The sequence below is a fragment of the Cotesia glomerata genome, linkage group LG5, assembly GCF_020080835.1.
Source record: "Cotesia glomerata isolate CgM1 linkage group LG5, MPM_Cglom_v2.3, whole genome shotgun sequence".
NCBI classification, from domain to species: Eukaryota; Metazoa; Arthropoda; class Insecta; order Hymenoptera; family Braconidae; genus Cotesia; species Cotesia glomerata.
This window is the reverse complement of record NC_058162.1, coordinates 2,736,055-2,748,879: the sequence shown is the minus strand read 5'-3', so window position 1 is coordinate 2,748,879 and position 12,825 is coordinate 2,736,055. Positions and strand designations below refer to the sequence as shown.

At 26.8% G+C, this 12,825-nt stretch overlaps 1 protein-coding gene and 2 non-coding genes across 3 annotated transcripts; 1 reads left to right on the top strand and 2 right to left on the bottom strand.

Annotated features, from left to right (window-relative positions):
- Positions 1-26: 26 nt before the first annotated feature.
- On the bottom strand, positions 27-6,783 carry LOC123265691 (molybdenum cofactor sulfurase 3). The gene is made up of 5 exons (XM_044729548.1): positions 6,282-6,783; positions 5,022-5,648; positions 2,594-3,486; positions 2,131-2,522; positions 27-233 (listed from the first exon to the last, which is right to left on the bottom strand). Exons 1-5 carry the CDS (start codon positions 6,512-6,514, stop codon positions 42-44), a joined length of 2,337 nt encoding a protein of 778 aa, XP_044585483.1. The 5' UTR covers positions 6,515-6,783; the 3' UTR covers positions 27-41.
- Positions 6,784-7,650: 867 nt separating this feature from the next.
- Positions 7,651-7,732, top strand: Trnas-gcu. The gene has a single exon. It is a non-coding gene; the product is annotated as a tRNA-Ser (tRNA).
- A 1,758-nt stretch (positions 7,733-9,490) lies between these two features.
- Positions 9,491-9,562, bottom strand: Trnaw-cca. The gene has a single exon. It is a non-coding gene; the product is annotated as a tRNA-Trp (tRNA).
- Positions 9,563-12,825: the final 3,263 nt, after the last annotated feature.

Genomic DNA, 12,825 nt, shown 5'->3' with positions numbered 1-12,825 from the left:
ATTAATTATAATTATTTAAAATACATAAATGTAAATAATTATCAACTTATAATTACAATAGAATCACCAATATTTATACACTCAATTTTACTAACCAAAATTTTTTTTAAATAAATCCCGAATTTCATTTTACCATTAAAGTTGTCAGCTATTAATTTTAATGGTTCTATTGTTTTTTTTGCTGTCTTTTGATCAATACATACCATTTGGCATCTCGTACATTGTCCGGTTACCTTAAATTAAAAAAGAAACTAATAAATTACATTTGTTTATCTTTAAGGAGAGAAGTACGTGTAGAAGGACTTTTTAGTACTGATTTTCATTCATTTTTTTTAGGTATAAAAAATTACGTATCGTACGTCGTCATCCGACTTAGCAGTTGGTGTACACGATGGAATCCACAATTTTTATCTGAAATCAATGGCACAGAAAAATATGAAAATTAAGTTAGCCGACATTTAAAAATTTTTAGTTTTTTTTGTTAAAAAAGTTATTACAAAACAAATAAAAAAAAATTTTTCATTTATAAAAAACTTTAATAATTGTAAGTGCAATTTTTATAAAATATTTTTTTTTTCTAATTTAATTATCGAAAAAAAATCAAAAAATTAAAAACGTCGGCTAACTTTAGTATTATCAGAAAAATTACTTTTTTTATATGTGTATCTTCTATATGAACCTTAATTCCAAAAAAAAAATAAAAATTTGCATTTTTTAGAGGGCTGTTAACATGAGTCATGATTTTTTACCATTTTTTCATAAATTGTTTATTATAGAAACAATATTTTCAATAAAAATATCGCTAATAAGTGAGGTTCATATAGAAGATACACATATAAAAGTAATTTTTCTGTACCAGATAACTGATTTCAAATAAAAATTATGGCTTCTATCGTCTACACTAACTGCTAAGTCGGATAACAATCTACGATATGTATCAGCTGATATCTCCGCTACTTTTTGAGTTATGTTGTTGTAAAATATGAAAAAATACCCATAAACATATATGTGAAATAACCTGATAGTTTCAATAAATAACATTAATTTTTTATGCCTTAAAAAAATTAATGAAAACGTCCTTCTACACGTATTTCCCCTTTTAAAGGGTATCAGGCGTCTTGATCTTTCGACAAAATATCTCAAAAAAAAATTAGGAAAACGGTTGACCCTAAAGGCCATCCCTGCAACTTCCCGCTCATTTTATACAAACCTACACATATTACGTTTTTGAGCTCTTCGAGCTCAAAAATATAATTTTCGTATCGTTTTGAGCTCTCCGAGCTCAAAAATCTGCTAGAAGTTGAATAAAACACTATTTTTCGAATTTTTAAACCGCAATAACTTTTGAATGAATGAACCGATTTTTTCGTGGTTGGTGGGATTTAACGCAGTTTTTAAAGCCTCATGAAGAACTTATAAGTTTAAATTGATCGAACAAGGAATTTCAAAGTAATTCCTAAAAAACAATTTTTTCGATTTTTTTCGTTAACGATAACTCACGAACGAATTAACCGATTTCGACCGGGCTAGCGGCAATCGACGTGTTTTTTTAATGTTAAGAGCTGATTAGTTTTTAGAATTGATCGGTCAAGCCGTATAAAAGTTATTCCAAAAAAACCACATTTGAAAAAATTTTTTTTTGCAGTTTTTTTGAGATTTCTCAAAATCTAATGGTTCGAATCGATCCAAATTATGCTCAAAATCTAAGTTTAGTCAAGTCCTTTCGAATGGCGCCAACCGCGATGAAATCGGTCAAGTCGTTCAAAAGTTATGAGAGGTTTACATACGGCCGTACACACACACACACACACACACACACACACACACATACAGACGTACGGATATCATCGCGTAAACATTCGGGGAGGCTTCCTAGGACCTCAAAACGTCAACATCCGTTGAAAACTCGATTTTCGAAAAACGGGGTGAAACCAATAACTTCCCGATTTTTGAAAATTTTCAATTTTCTTAGCGGGAAGTTAAAAATATCCCCGAGACTAAATATCACACAAAATCAATGATAAAAGGGCACAACACGGTAACAAGAGTTTAACAAGTTTAAGATATTTTGTCCGGGATATTTTGTCGGAGGATCAAGAATCATGGAACCCCTTAAAGATTTCATCTTACCTCAAAAGAATGTTTTCCAATAGAAACTTTCTTCCACTCAATTTCTTCAAAAGCTTCAGCTCCATCCACAACAAAATTCCCCCTGAACCTATCTAAAACAGTATTCTTATCACAATCAGAGTCTCCAGGAAGCTGATCAACAAGCCACTGGACACTCGCAGAATTAACCAATAAATACTGCGCTTGGCTAGAAAAAGACAGTTCTCCATCATCCAAATTCTGCCTTATCAATTTCAAATCAGACCTTCCCAAAGCTTGGCAAAGCCACTCTGATATTTCATTTCCACAGTCCATTCCTTCGACTCTGTGACCACAAACTCTGCTCCTACAAATTTCACCGTCGACTTTTTTATCTCCAATACTCTCCAGGGGGACTTCAATCTCCGACATACCTGAAAAAATATCCCTGCAGTTTTTTTGTATCTTATTTAAATTAATAATTAGTTAAATTTAACAACACTACCTGGGTACTCCAGCCGCATAAAATTCTCCTCGAGATTCAAAGTCGGTTTTAGTAAACATAATTTAACTTCTTGCTTCTGTGTAAGACAAACACCAGCCCCAGTTATAATCATCCACTCACGGTCATATTTCAATCCTTTATTATTTACCATCCATTTGTCCTGGACCTGATAAGCTCCGCATGATTTTATTGGATAGATAAATATTTTTTCTAATTTTAATTCATTATTTTTTTTTTGGTCAATTTTTTCTATTTTATTTTTTAAATTTTCTTTTAATTGTTCAGCTTTAAAATTTTTAAAATTTAAAATTTTATTTCTTCCTTTGATACAATTAATCAGTTGAGGAATTTTTATTATTACTGGCAAGTCAATAAAGCACTTATGTATCATTTTAATAAAAACTTCAACATCAGCGAAGGTTGACATGTATCCAAAAGAAATTCTAACAGCGCCAGTTGGTCGCCCGTCAATTAAATCTTTTCCTCCACCGCAAGTGTATCCAGCGTCGTAATTGCTGATAATGTCTTGGGTCGACAGCTTCAGGTGACGCTGACATGCTCCTGGATTGCAGAAGCAGCCCGTACGAAGGTGAATTTTAAAAAGCGAGGCCATGTGGAGCACTTCCATGTACCCCACGTACTCGCCGGTCGGTTTGAGGAAATTTAGAGCTATGATACCCCCTTGCTGATGCGGGTCTTCATAGTCAGAGTCGCTGTACAATTGGACCACTGGGTTACCGTTAGAGTGGTGCAAGCTCTGGAGATAGTGGTGAAGATATCGAGCCAAGGAGAAGACGTGGCTTGATATTTGATCCATGGGAAGTTTTGAAAGTGTGTCTAAGCCATGCTGCAGGGCAATTATTGAGAGAAATGATAGCGTTCCATCTTCGAATCTTTAAAATTATTATTTTTTTTTTAATAAAGTTGAATTTTAGGAGTGAAAAATATTATTTTTATATTAAGAAATATTTATTGAAAAAAATTATTTCTTAATGTATTTTTTTATAATTAGAAGACATTTGACAATTTTTTAATTTTATTAAATAATTTTGTTAAATTAAAAATCTGTAAAAAAATTTTAATCTATATTATTAAGAGAATAAGAAAAATTTTGTTTCCAGGATAAGTATTTAGGCTGCATTCGAAAATTATCTCTAGATACATTATTAAAAAATGATCTTTTATCTTGGGAACCATTGACATTTTTAAAGATATAAGCTCATCCCGATGTTACACTCATCAAGAGCTTTCATTTGAGTACTCACATCAATTTTTCATATATTTTATATATTTATATATTTCACAAATGCCATATATATAAAATATATAAAAAATATCATGTGGGTACTCAAATGAAAGCTCTTAATGAGGGTAACATCGGAATGAGCTTATATCTTTAAAAATGTAAATATTTAAGAAAGTACTGTGCAATTTAACATAATTAAGAAATTACCTTGTATATTGTGAACTATTGACATTTTTAAAGATATAAGCTCATCCCGATGTTACACTCTACAAGACCTTTCATTTAAGTACACACATCAATTTTTCATATATTTTATATATTTATATATTTCACAAATGCCATATATATAAAATATATAAAAAATATCATGTGGGTACTCAAATGAAAGCTCTTAATGAGGGTAACATCGGAATGAGCTTATATTTTTAAAAATGTCAATATTTAAGAAAGTACCGTGCAATTTAATATAATTAAGAAATTACCTTGTATCTTGTGAACTATTGATATTTTTAAAGATATAAGCTCATCCCGACAATACACTCATCGAGACCTTTCATTTGAGTACCTACATCAATTTTTCATATATTTATTTATATATATATATATATATATATATATATATATATATATATATATATATATATATATATATATATATATGAAAAATATATAAAAATGCATGTGGGTACTCAAATGAAAGCTCTTGATGAGGGTAACATCGGGATGAGCTTATATCTTTAAAAACGTCAATAGTTAAGAAAGTACAATGCAATTTAACATAATTAAGAAACTACCTTGTATCTTTTGAACTACTGACATTTTTAAAGATATAAGCTCATCCCGACGTTACACTCATCAAGCGCTTTCATTTAAGTACCCACATGCATTTTCATATATTTTTTATTTATACATGTATATATAATATATATAAATATATGAAAAAATGATGTGGGTACTTAAATAAAAGCTCTTGATGAGTGTAACATCGGGATGAGCTTATATCTTTAAGGATGTGACTGCAAGGTTGCTAGTTCACATTATTTTTATAATTTCTACAATTGATATTTAAAAAAAAAATTTTTTTATCATAGTTTACTTATAAAAAAATTCTAAAAATAATCAAACGTCGGTAAATTAGTCTACAATTTTTTTCTAATCATAATAATAAAATAAATAAATTACCTGTCATGAAAGACTTCTTTTTTAACATGAAAATTTTGAGTACTCAATGCCATATTAACAGTCCCACCTCCATAATAAATTTTTTTCATTATTCCAGCGCTGGAATTGTTAACAATCAAAGCACCGAGACCAGTAGGGTACCCGAACATTTTATAAAAAGAAATTACAACAAAATCTGGTTTGTGTACAGACAAATCCAGGACATTGGTACCTACGAAAGCAGCCGCATCAACCAGCACAAACCAGTTTGAGTTTCCATCTTGATCCAGCGCTCCTCTATGCACTTTTTCAATCCACTCTAAAGGGTATTTGTATCCAGAAAAATTGCACTGTGCTGAATAAACAAATAAGCTATTCTTGTTACTTTTCCTGCCACTGTTTGGTCTTACGGCTGATTTGTCAGCAGAAAAATGTTGGAAAGCTTCATCGCGAGTCATGGATTCAACAGAGACATTTTTTTGGGCGATGACATCCCGCATTCCCAGTACAGATGTATGATTATCTTGTAAATGGATAAATTTTCCATCATTAAATTCAAATGTTTCAGCTACGCATTTCAATGATGCTGTTGCTCCAGATGTGAATACTAGACTGTAATCTTCTGAGGCTTTGAACCAATCTAAAATTCTTGAAAATAAAAAAAAATTTATAAAAATTAATTTAGCAGATTTTTAATAATTTTTATAATAAATAAATTTTGACAAAAAAAAATTGTTTTTTAAAAAATTAAAAAAATACAATTTTTTTGTTAAAAAAAATTAAAAAATTTTGAAATTAATTTTAACTTTAATGTCATAAAATTAATTTAACAAATATTTGATAATTTTTATGATTTTTGTAGCAAATAAATTGACTTGTAAAAATTTAAATAATTAAAAATACAATTTTAAAAAAATAATTATTTTGTTAAATAAAATTAAAAAATTTTCAAGTGACTATTAGTTTAAGTGGCATGAAATTAATTTAACGAATATTTGATCATTTTTGTAACAAATAAATTATGGCAAAAAAAATTAGAAAAAAAAATTGACTTGTAGAAATTTAAAAAAATTAAAAGTGCAATTTTTTAAAATAAATTTATTTGTTAAATACAATTAAAAAAATTTTCAACTGATTGCTAAGTTTAATGTCATAAAATTAATTTAACAAATATTTGATAATTTTTGTAACAAATAAATTATAGCAAAAAAAAAATTGACTTGTAGAAATTAAAAGAAATTAAAAATAAATTTATTTTTTATAAATATGGAAAATAATTACCGAGAGCGAGTTCTTTCAATAATTTCCTGACATTGATTACCGTTACCGACAGCAGAGTGAGGATTAGTGTACAAACTCTCCGATAAATCTTGATAAATAAATTTTATCTGAGTCTTTGAATATAAAGTAGCACCTGCATGATCCAGATAACACTCGTCGTTATTAAAGTCGTTTTTAAACTGCTGAATCGTTTTGTTGTCGTACATCTCGGAGTAATTTATAAACTGATCCATCGCTAACGACAGCTCGACTTAAACTACCTTGTACTTTCTTAAACTTTTCAATATATACAAAATTATTGAATATCTTCGTATAGTATTTATAACAGCGTAATCAATGGTATGATGTTTTTAAACAGGTTGTGCAACGTTCACTGACCACTGTTATTAAACAACAGTGAGATTATCTACTCTTACTAGTTCAATAGTAATGATAATGGTTGGATACTAACGGTTTAATAAGACGTTAAAAGCTTTAGTTCAGTTACTCAGTAATTGGTTAAGATATAATCTTGTTAGTTATGCATCAGAGATTTTTTTATTTACTAGTTTGATAAATTTATTACGCAATTTTATGTTTTTTTTTTTTTTTTTCTAGCTCCCTCCTTATCTAGAAATTTATTTTTATTATTATTTTTAGTTAATAATAATAATAATAAATTTATAATTAAAAATTATTATTATTAATAATATTATTATTATCAAGTTTTAATTTTTTTACTTTTAATTTTATTAAAAATAATATTTTGTTTTAATAATAATAATAATAATAATAATAACTATTATTATTATTATTTTAATACATAATAATAATAATAATAATAATAATAATAATAATAATTTTTAACTATTAATTTATTATTATCATTATTATTATTATTATTATTATTATTATTATTATTATTATTATTATTATTATTAAAATAATAATAATAATTATTATTATTATTAAAACAAAATATTATTTTTAATAAAATTAAAGTAAAAAATTAAAACTTGATAATAATAATATTATTAATAATAATTTTTAATTATAAATTTATTATTATTATTATTATTATTATTATTATTATTATTATTATTATTATTAAAATAATAATTATTATTATTATTATTATTATTATTAAAACAAAATATTATTTTTTAAGAAAATTAAAGTAAAAAAAAAATTAAAACTTGATAATAATAATATTATTAATAATAATAATTTTTAATTATAAATTTATTATTATTATTATTATTATTATGATTATTATTATTATTATTATTATGTTATATTAGAAAAATTGGATATAATAATAATAACAATAATAATAAATTTAAATAAAAACATGTTCATGATGTAATATCAAATGAAGAAGACACCATGAGACGAGGTGGCCGAGTGGTTAAGGCGTTGGACTGCTAATCCAATGTGCTCTGCACGCGTGGGTTCGAATCCCATCCTCGTCGACCGTTTTTTTTTTATTATAGTTTCTTATAAAATAAAATGAATAAATAAATGATAAACGTTTGATATTTATCAAAAAAGCAAATGTCACTTTAATTTGGTTGTTTATTTATAAAATTAATATCGAGTGAAAGAATATTTAAAATAACTTAATCGATGGATTAAAAATACAATAACAATAAATTAATACTATTCATTAATAAAATATTATTAATTAATTAATATTATATATTAATTTAATATAAAATATGAAAAAAAAGCACGTGACGATTAAAATTGACGACAATGAAGACGAAGAAGAAATTTGGAGGCCGAGAGTTACGAAAAAAAAATCTTTTTTTGATCTAGTACAAAAAATTAAAATAGAACCCGAGATTTATGACACTGTAAATAATTATCCGGTTGTTCGTGAGTCTGTTGGTTCCACAGAATTAGTTGATTTCGGATATTTAAAGTTCAATGATGATACATTAGAGTCCGAGGTATCGTCATCTAGATCAAGTGATTCTTTGTCTGAATTTCCTTGGAAATTATTAAAAGCTGAACCGACGAAACTTCATGAAATAAAAAGCAGCTGGTTTTTCAACGCATGCTCAGAGGATGGCAGAGATTTGTCTTGCTCTTATGTCACACGTCTTAAATTATTTTTAAGAAAGTTGTTTTTATCAAACAATCCGCTGAAAAAATTATTTACGCGTCTTCAAGACGATAGAGAAGAAACTCACCATGGAATTTTGCCGGTTGATGAGTTCAAGAATTTGCAAGATAAATATTTACGTGAGGGCGTTGTTACGGATGATGACTTGAATTTTGATAAACTTATGATTATGTATAAAAATACAAGTTATGATGAAAGACGTAAACGTTATGTATCTTTTACAAGGCCAAGAAAATTGCCACGAACGCGTTCTGGAAAAAAAATATCTAGTGATATTTGATATTGACTTTATTTTCGTTTTAATTATCAAATTAATTTTTAAATTGATATTTTTATCAGAAATTCTTTTTTTTTTAATTTTTATCTCAAAGTGACTTTAACCAATATTTATTTTGTAATTTTTACATTAAGAATTACAATTTTTGATGTTTTATAAATGTAGAGAAAATTAAAAAAAAAATTAGTCTTAAGAAAATAAATTTTCAATTTATAATTTAATAAAAATTGTGATATTATTTTTTGTGATATCAAAATATAAGATTTAAAAATAACTTTTTTTTTTTTTGTTAAAATAAAAACTATCTTTAAAAAAAAATAAAAATTATTTTAATAAAAAAAATAAAAATTATTATAATAAAAAAAAATAAAAATTATTATAATAAAAAATATAAAAATTATTATAATAAAAAAAATAAAAATTATTATAATAAAAAAAATAAAATGGAAATTAATATAGAAAATAAGAATTTAAAATATAGAATTTTAATTTCACTAATTCAAATGATAACTTAGCATAATAATTTTGCAAATTGCACTTACTTTAATCTTTAATGTATTAAATTTAAATTTATTATTCATTAGACGTCATTTTAATTATCAAAATTTAATAAGTAATTGAAAACTTCTTTTTTGAAGACTTTATACTCCAAAAAAAAATAAAATAATTAAATTTCACTAAATTAACTTTTTTTTTATCATTTTTAAATTTAACAATTACTTGATATATTTTTTTCGGTGAAAATAAAAATTATTTTTAAAAAATTAATAACAATGCCCTAGAGAAACCAATAATTAATTTTTAAAAAAACAAAATAAATAATCTTGACCCCGACGTGATTTGAACACGCAACCTTCTGATCTGGAGTCAGACGCGCTACCGTTGCGCCACGGAGTCTCTACGCCTAAACCCCCTAAAATAGTGTATTAAGAAACTGGCCTACTGATTCTTCATAATTTAATAATTTTCAACAAATTAGTACAAATTACATAATTAATTATCAAAATAATTACCAAAAAAAATTACATAACAAACCTAAAAAAAAAACATAATTAAATCTTCTTAGAAAAAAAAATCGAGGAAATATTGTGGAGGTGCCGACAAAAAATTGTTGAGAAGTGTCCGTAGAGCCCCTCCTACTAACAGGAAATCATGTACAAAGATTTCAGGAATGAAATACGTAACATGACCGGTTGATAGTCCGCGGCTAACCGGGAACGGGAACGGGAACGGGAACGGGAAGAAACTAAAAAAAACGAAGAAACTGACGTCTGAACCTGAACTAGTAGCGATTGCGGACTTACTTTCAACTACATACTTATAAATATACACAGTAAAAAATTTTTTTTTGGGTTAAAAATTTTTATGTTAAATATTTAACACTTTTTTCTGTAGATTTAACAGAATAAATGTTAAATTTACACATAACCCTATATATATATATATATATATATATATATATATATATATATATATATATATATATATATATATATAGGGTAGAAGTGCCGTTTTTGGCCACCCTAGCACCGTTTTTGACCAGTTAACATTTGAATTAATTTATAAAAAATTATAATATTATAACCATATTTTTATTGAATTTAAAAAAATTTATATTAAAAAAAATTAACACAGAAAAAGAATTAACTTAAATCAAGTAAATAATTTTGAAGAATTTCATCTTCTTGATTTGAGTAAAAAAATTCTTAAACTAAGAAATCTTTCTTGGTTTAAGTAAATTTTATTTAATTCAAGAATTTTTCGTCTTGATTCAAGACAATGAAACTTTTCAAAATTATTTTCTTAATTCAAGAATTTTTCTTTTGATTCAAGTTAATTTTTTTTTTTTTCAGTGTATATATTAATTAATTAAAATTAACAATTTCTTTAAAAATAATAATATTTATTTATTGCTGTAAAATGGAGTTCCTAGGGTCCACCTTTATAAGCATGGTATGTGAGTGTATTCCATCAATACTTGTAAATTAATTAAAATTTATTAAAATTAATTAACATCAATAATTTCTTTAAAGATAATAATATAATATAATATAATAATATTATAATAATAATAATAATAATAATATATACAACAAGTTGCTTGGCCAAGTCGAGAGGAGCCACATAACACGCCGGTACCACAGACAAGTATTGCAATATTCCGTCATACCTTGACTTTCGCCCGTGAGGAATTTTTTAAACAGGAACGCATGTAGCCAGCAGTACACGCTTAGCACATACGCTCCAACACCAACAAGCTTCCTCAATGTCATTGACTTGCAACGTAACATAACGCACAGCGAGGGGATAAGACTGGTTCCTAAAAAATTTTGGGGAAATCTTGGCCGACTTCTTATTAATCTTCATCAAAAAGTCTCATTGAATTAATCTGAGGCTGTTTTTTGATCCAGCGGCCAGTAAATCATTCCTTTGATCCTTTAATGCTCTGTTGACCAGTCAACTTAGATGACCAATTAAATTTGGGGGAAAACACGGTCATTGTACTTTGAGTGCGTAAAATTAACGCGTAAAATCTCTTAAAAGAGGTTTAAAAAGTTAAATTAGTGAGTATTAGCTTCTGGGCTTGACTAGTGGCTGATTTAGAGACTAGAGAAGCTGGTCCTGGCGAAATAACCGGGCTAAACAAAATTCCCCGGACCAATGACCGATGAAAAGGACGATGGCAAACCAATAAGACGTCGGAACGTCACAGAGGTGCTTAGGGCCCATGCGGCTCTTCCTCAAAATTGTGTCTTTCCAATTCACGGGTAACATGTCACTGCAAGAGATCGCTTAGGAGCTCAACCAACCGTGACTTTACTAGTAAAAGCTCTTCTTAAGCATGTTCTCCTAGTAATAACTCGGTTGATTTGTTGATTATGTCCATTCCGCTTTCTTACCGCAACAATCTCCTGTTTTGCCTTCAGCTTTTGTCCCTCGCCGCAATTTTGCATTTTTTTTTTGCTTTTGATCAAATTAATGCTTTAAAGAAGGTAAAAAAAAATTGCCGAATTTTTTATTTAAATTTACAATTAAAAAAAAGGATTTTTGGAAAATTGGGGGTTTTTTTTAAGGATTATTTTGTAGATTGTTAGTTTATTGATAGTTGGAGAAGAAAGTGGGTAAGGTAATTTAAGGCAAAGTTTCTCGGCGAAATAATTATCTCGAGGTAATTGCCCGCGTTCATAGTCTCCTGGTGTCAGGAGGGGCTAAATGAGACAACCCGCGCGAATATTCTTCCACTGTGCAGAGACAGAAGTAGTTTCTATAGAGTTCTAAGCTCCTGGTGGATTACAGAACGTATGCGGGATGTGAGCACGCACCACTCGACGTTCCAACTTAACTACACAGCAGTTGGATCGTACAACGCCGGAAGGTCGTATCGGGTGTGATTTTTGTTGATCAAACTCATGTTTGTCTAGTTTTAAACGGCGGCCGGAGGGATTTACATTCGCATCACTTGCTGATTTATTTAGTAATTTTTTTTTTTTATAGAGATTGTTCTTGAAGAATTTGGCGGAAATTTAAGCTATATTATTATTATTATTTATTAAATTATTAAACTTAGAAAAAAAATACAATATTTTTTGACCACATTTTAAAAATTTGATTCTTGCAGAGTTAAAAATTATTATTTAAAATTAATTCTTCTTATTTGTTCAATTGAAGGGCCAAATTATAGTTTAATATTTAATTTTTGGATTTTTCTTTTTTTCGATAGATTTTTAATAAATTTAATAAGCTGTAATTTAATTTTAATATAATAATTTATTACTCAAATTTAATAAAAAAAAAAAAATTCATTTTATTTGAGAGTTTTTCTCAAGAAAATAATTTTTAAGAGTTTTATCGTCTTCAATCATTTAAATAATATTTAATTTTTGGATTTTTCTTTTTTCTCTATAAATTTTTAATAAGTTTGATAATTAAGCTGTAATTTAACTTTAAGATAATAATTTATTACTCAAAAATTTAATAAAAAAAAAAAAAATTCATTTTATTTGAGAGTTTTTCTCAAGAAAATAATTTTTAAGAGTTTTATCGTCTTCAATAATTTAAATAATATTTAATTTTTGGATTTTTCTTTTTTCTCTATAAATTTTTAATAAGTTTGATAATTAAGCTGTAATTTAACTTTAAGATAATAATTTATTACTCAA

Coding starts and splice junctions, on each gene's coding strand:
- LOC123265691 (XM_044729548.1), bottom strand. CDS start 6,514: ATGGATCAGTTTATAAATTACTCCGAGATGTACGACAACAAAACGATT. Junction 5,649..6,281: donor ATTGAAAGAACTCGCTCTCG/GTAATTATTTTC, acceptor TTTATTTTCAAG/AATTTTAGATTGGTTCAAAG. Junction 3,487..5,021: donor AAAGAAGTCTTTCATGACAG/GTAATTTATTTA, acceptor ATAATTTTAAAG/ATTCGAAGATGGAACGCTAT.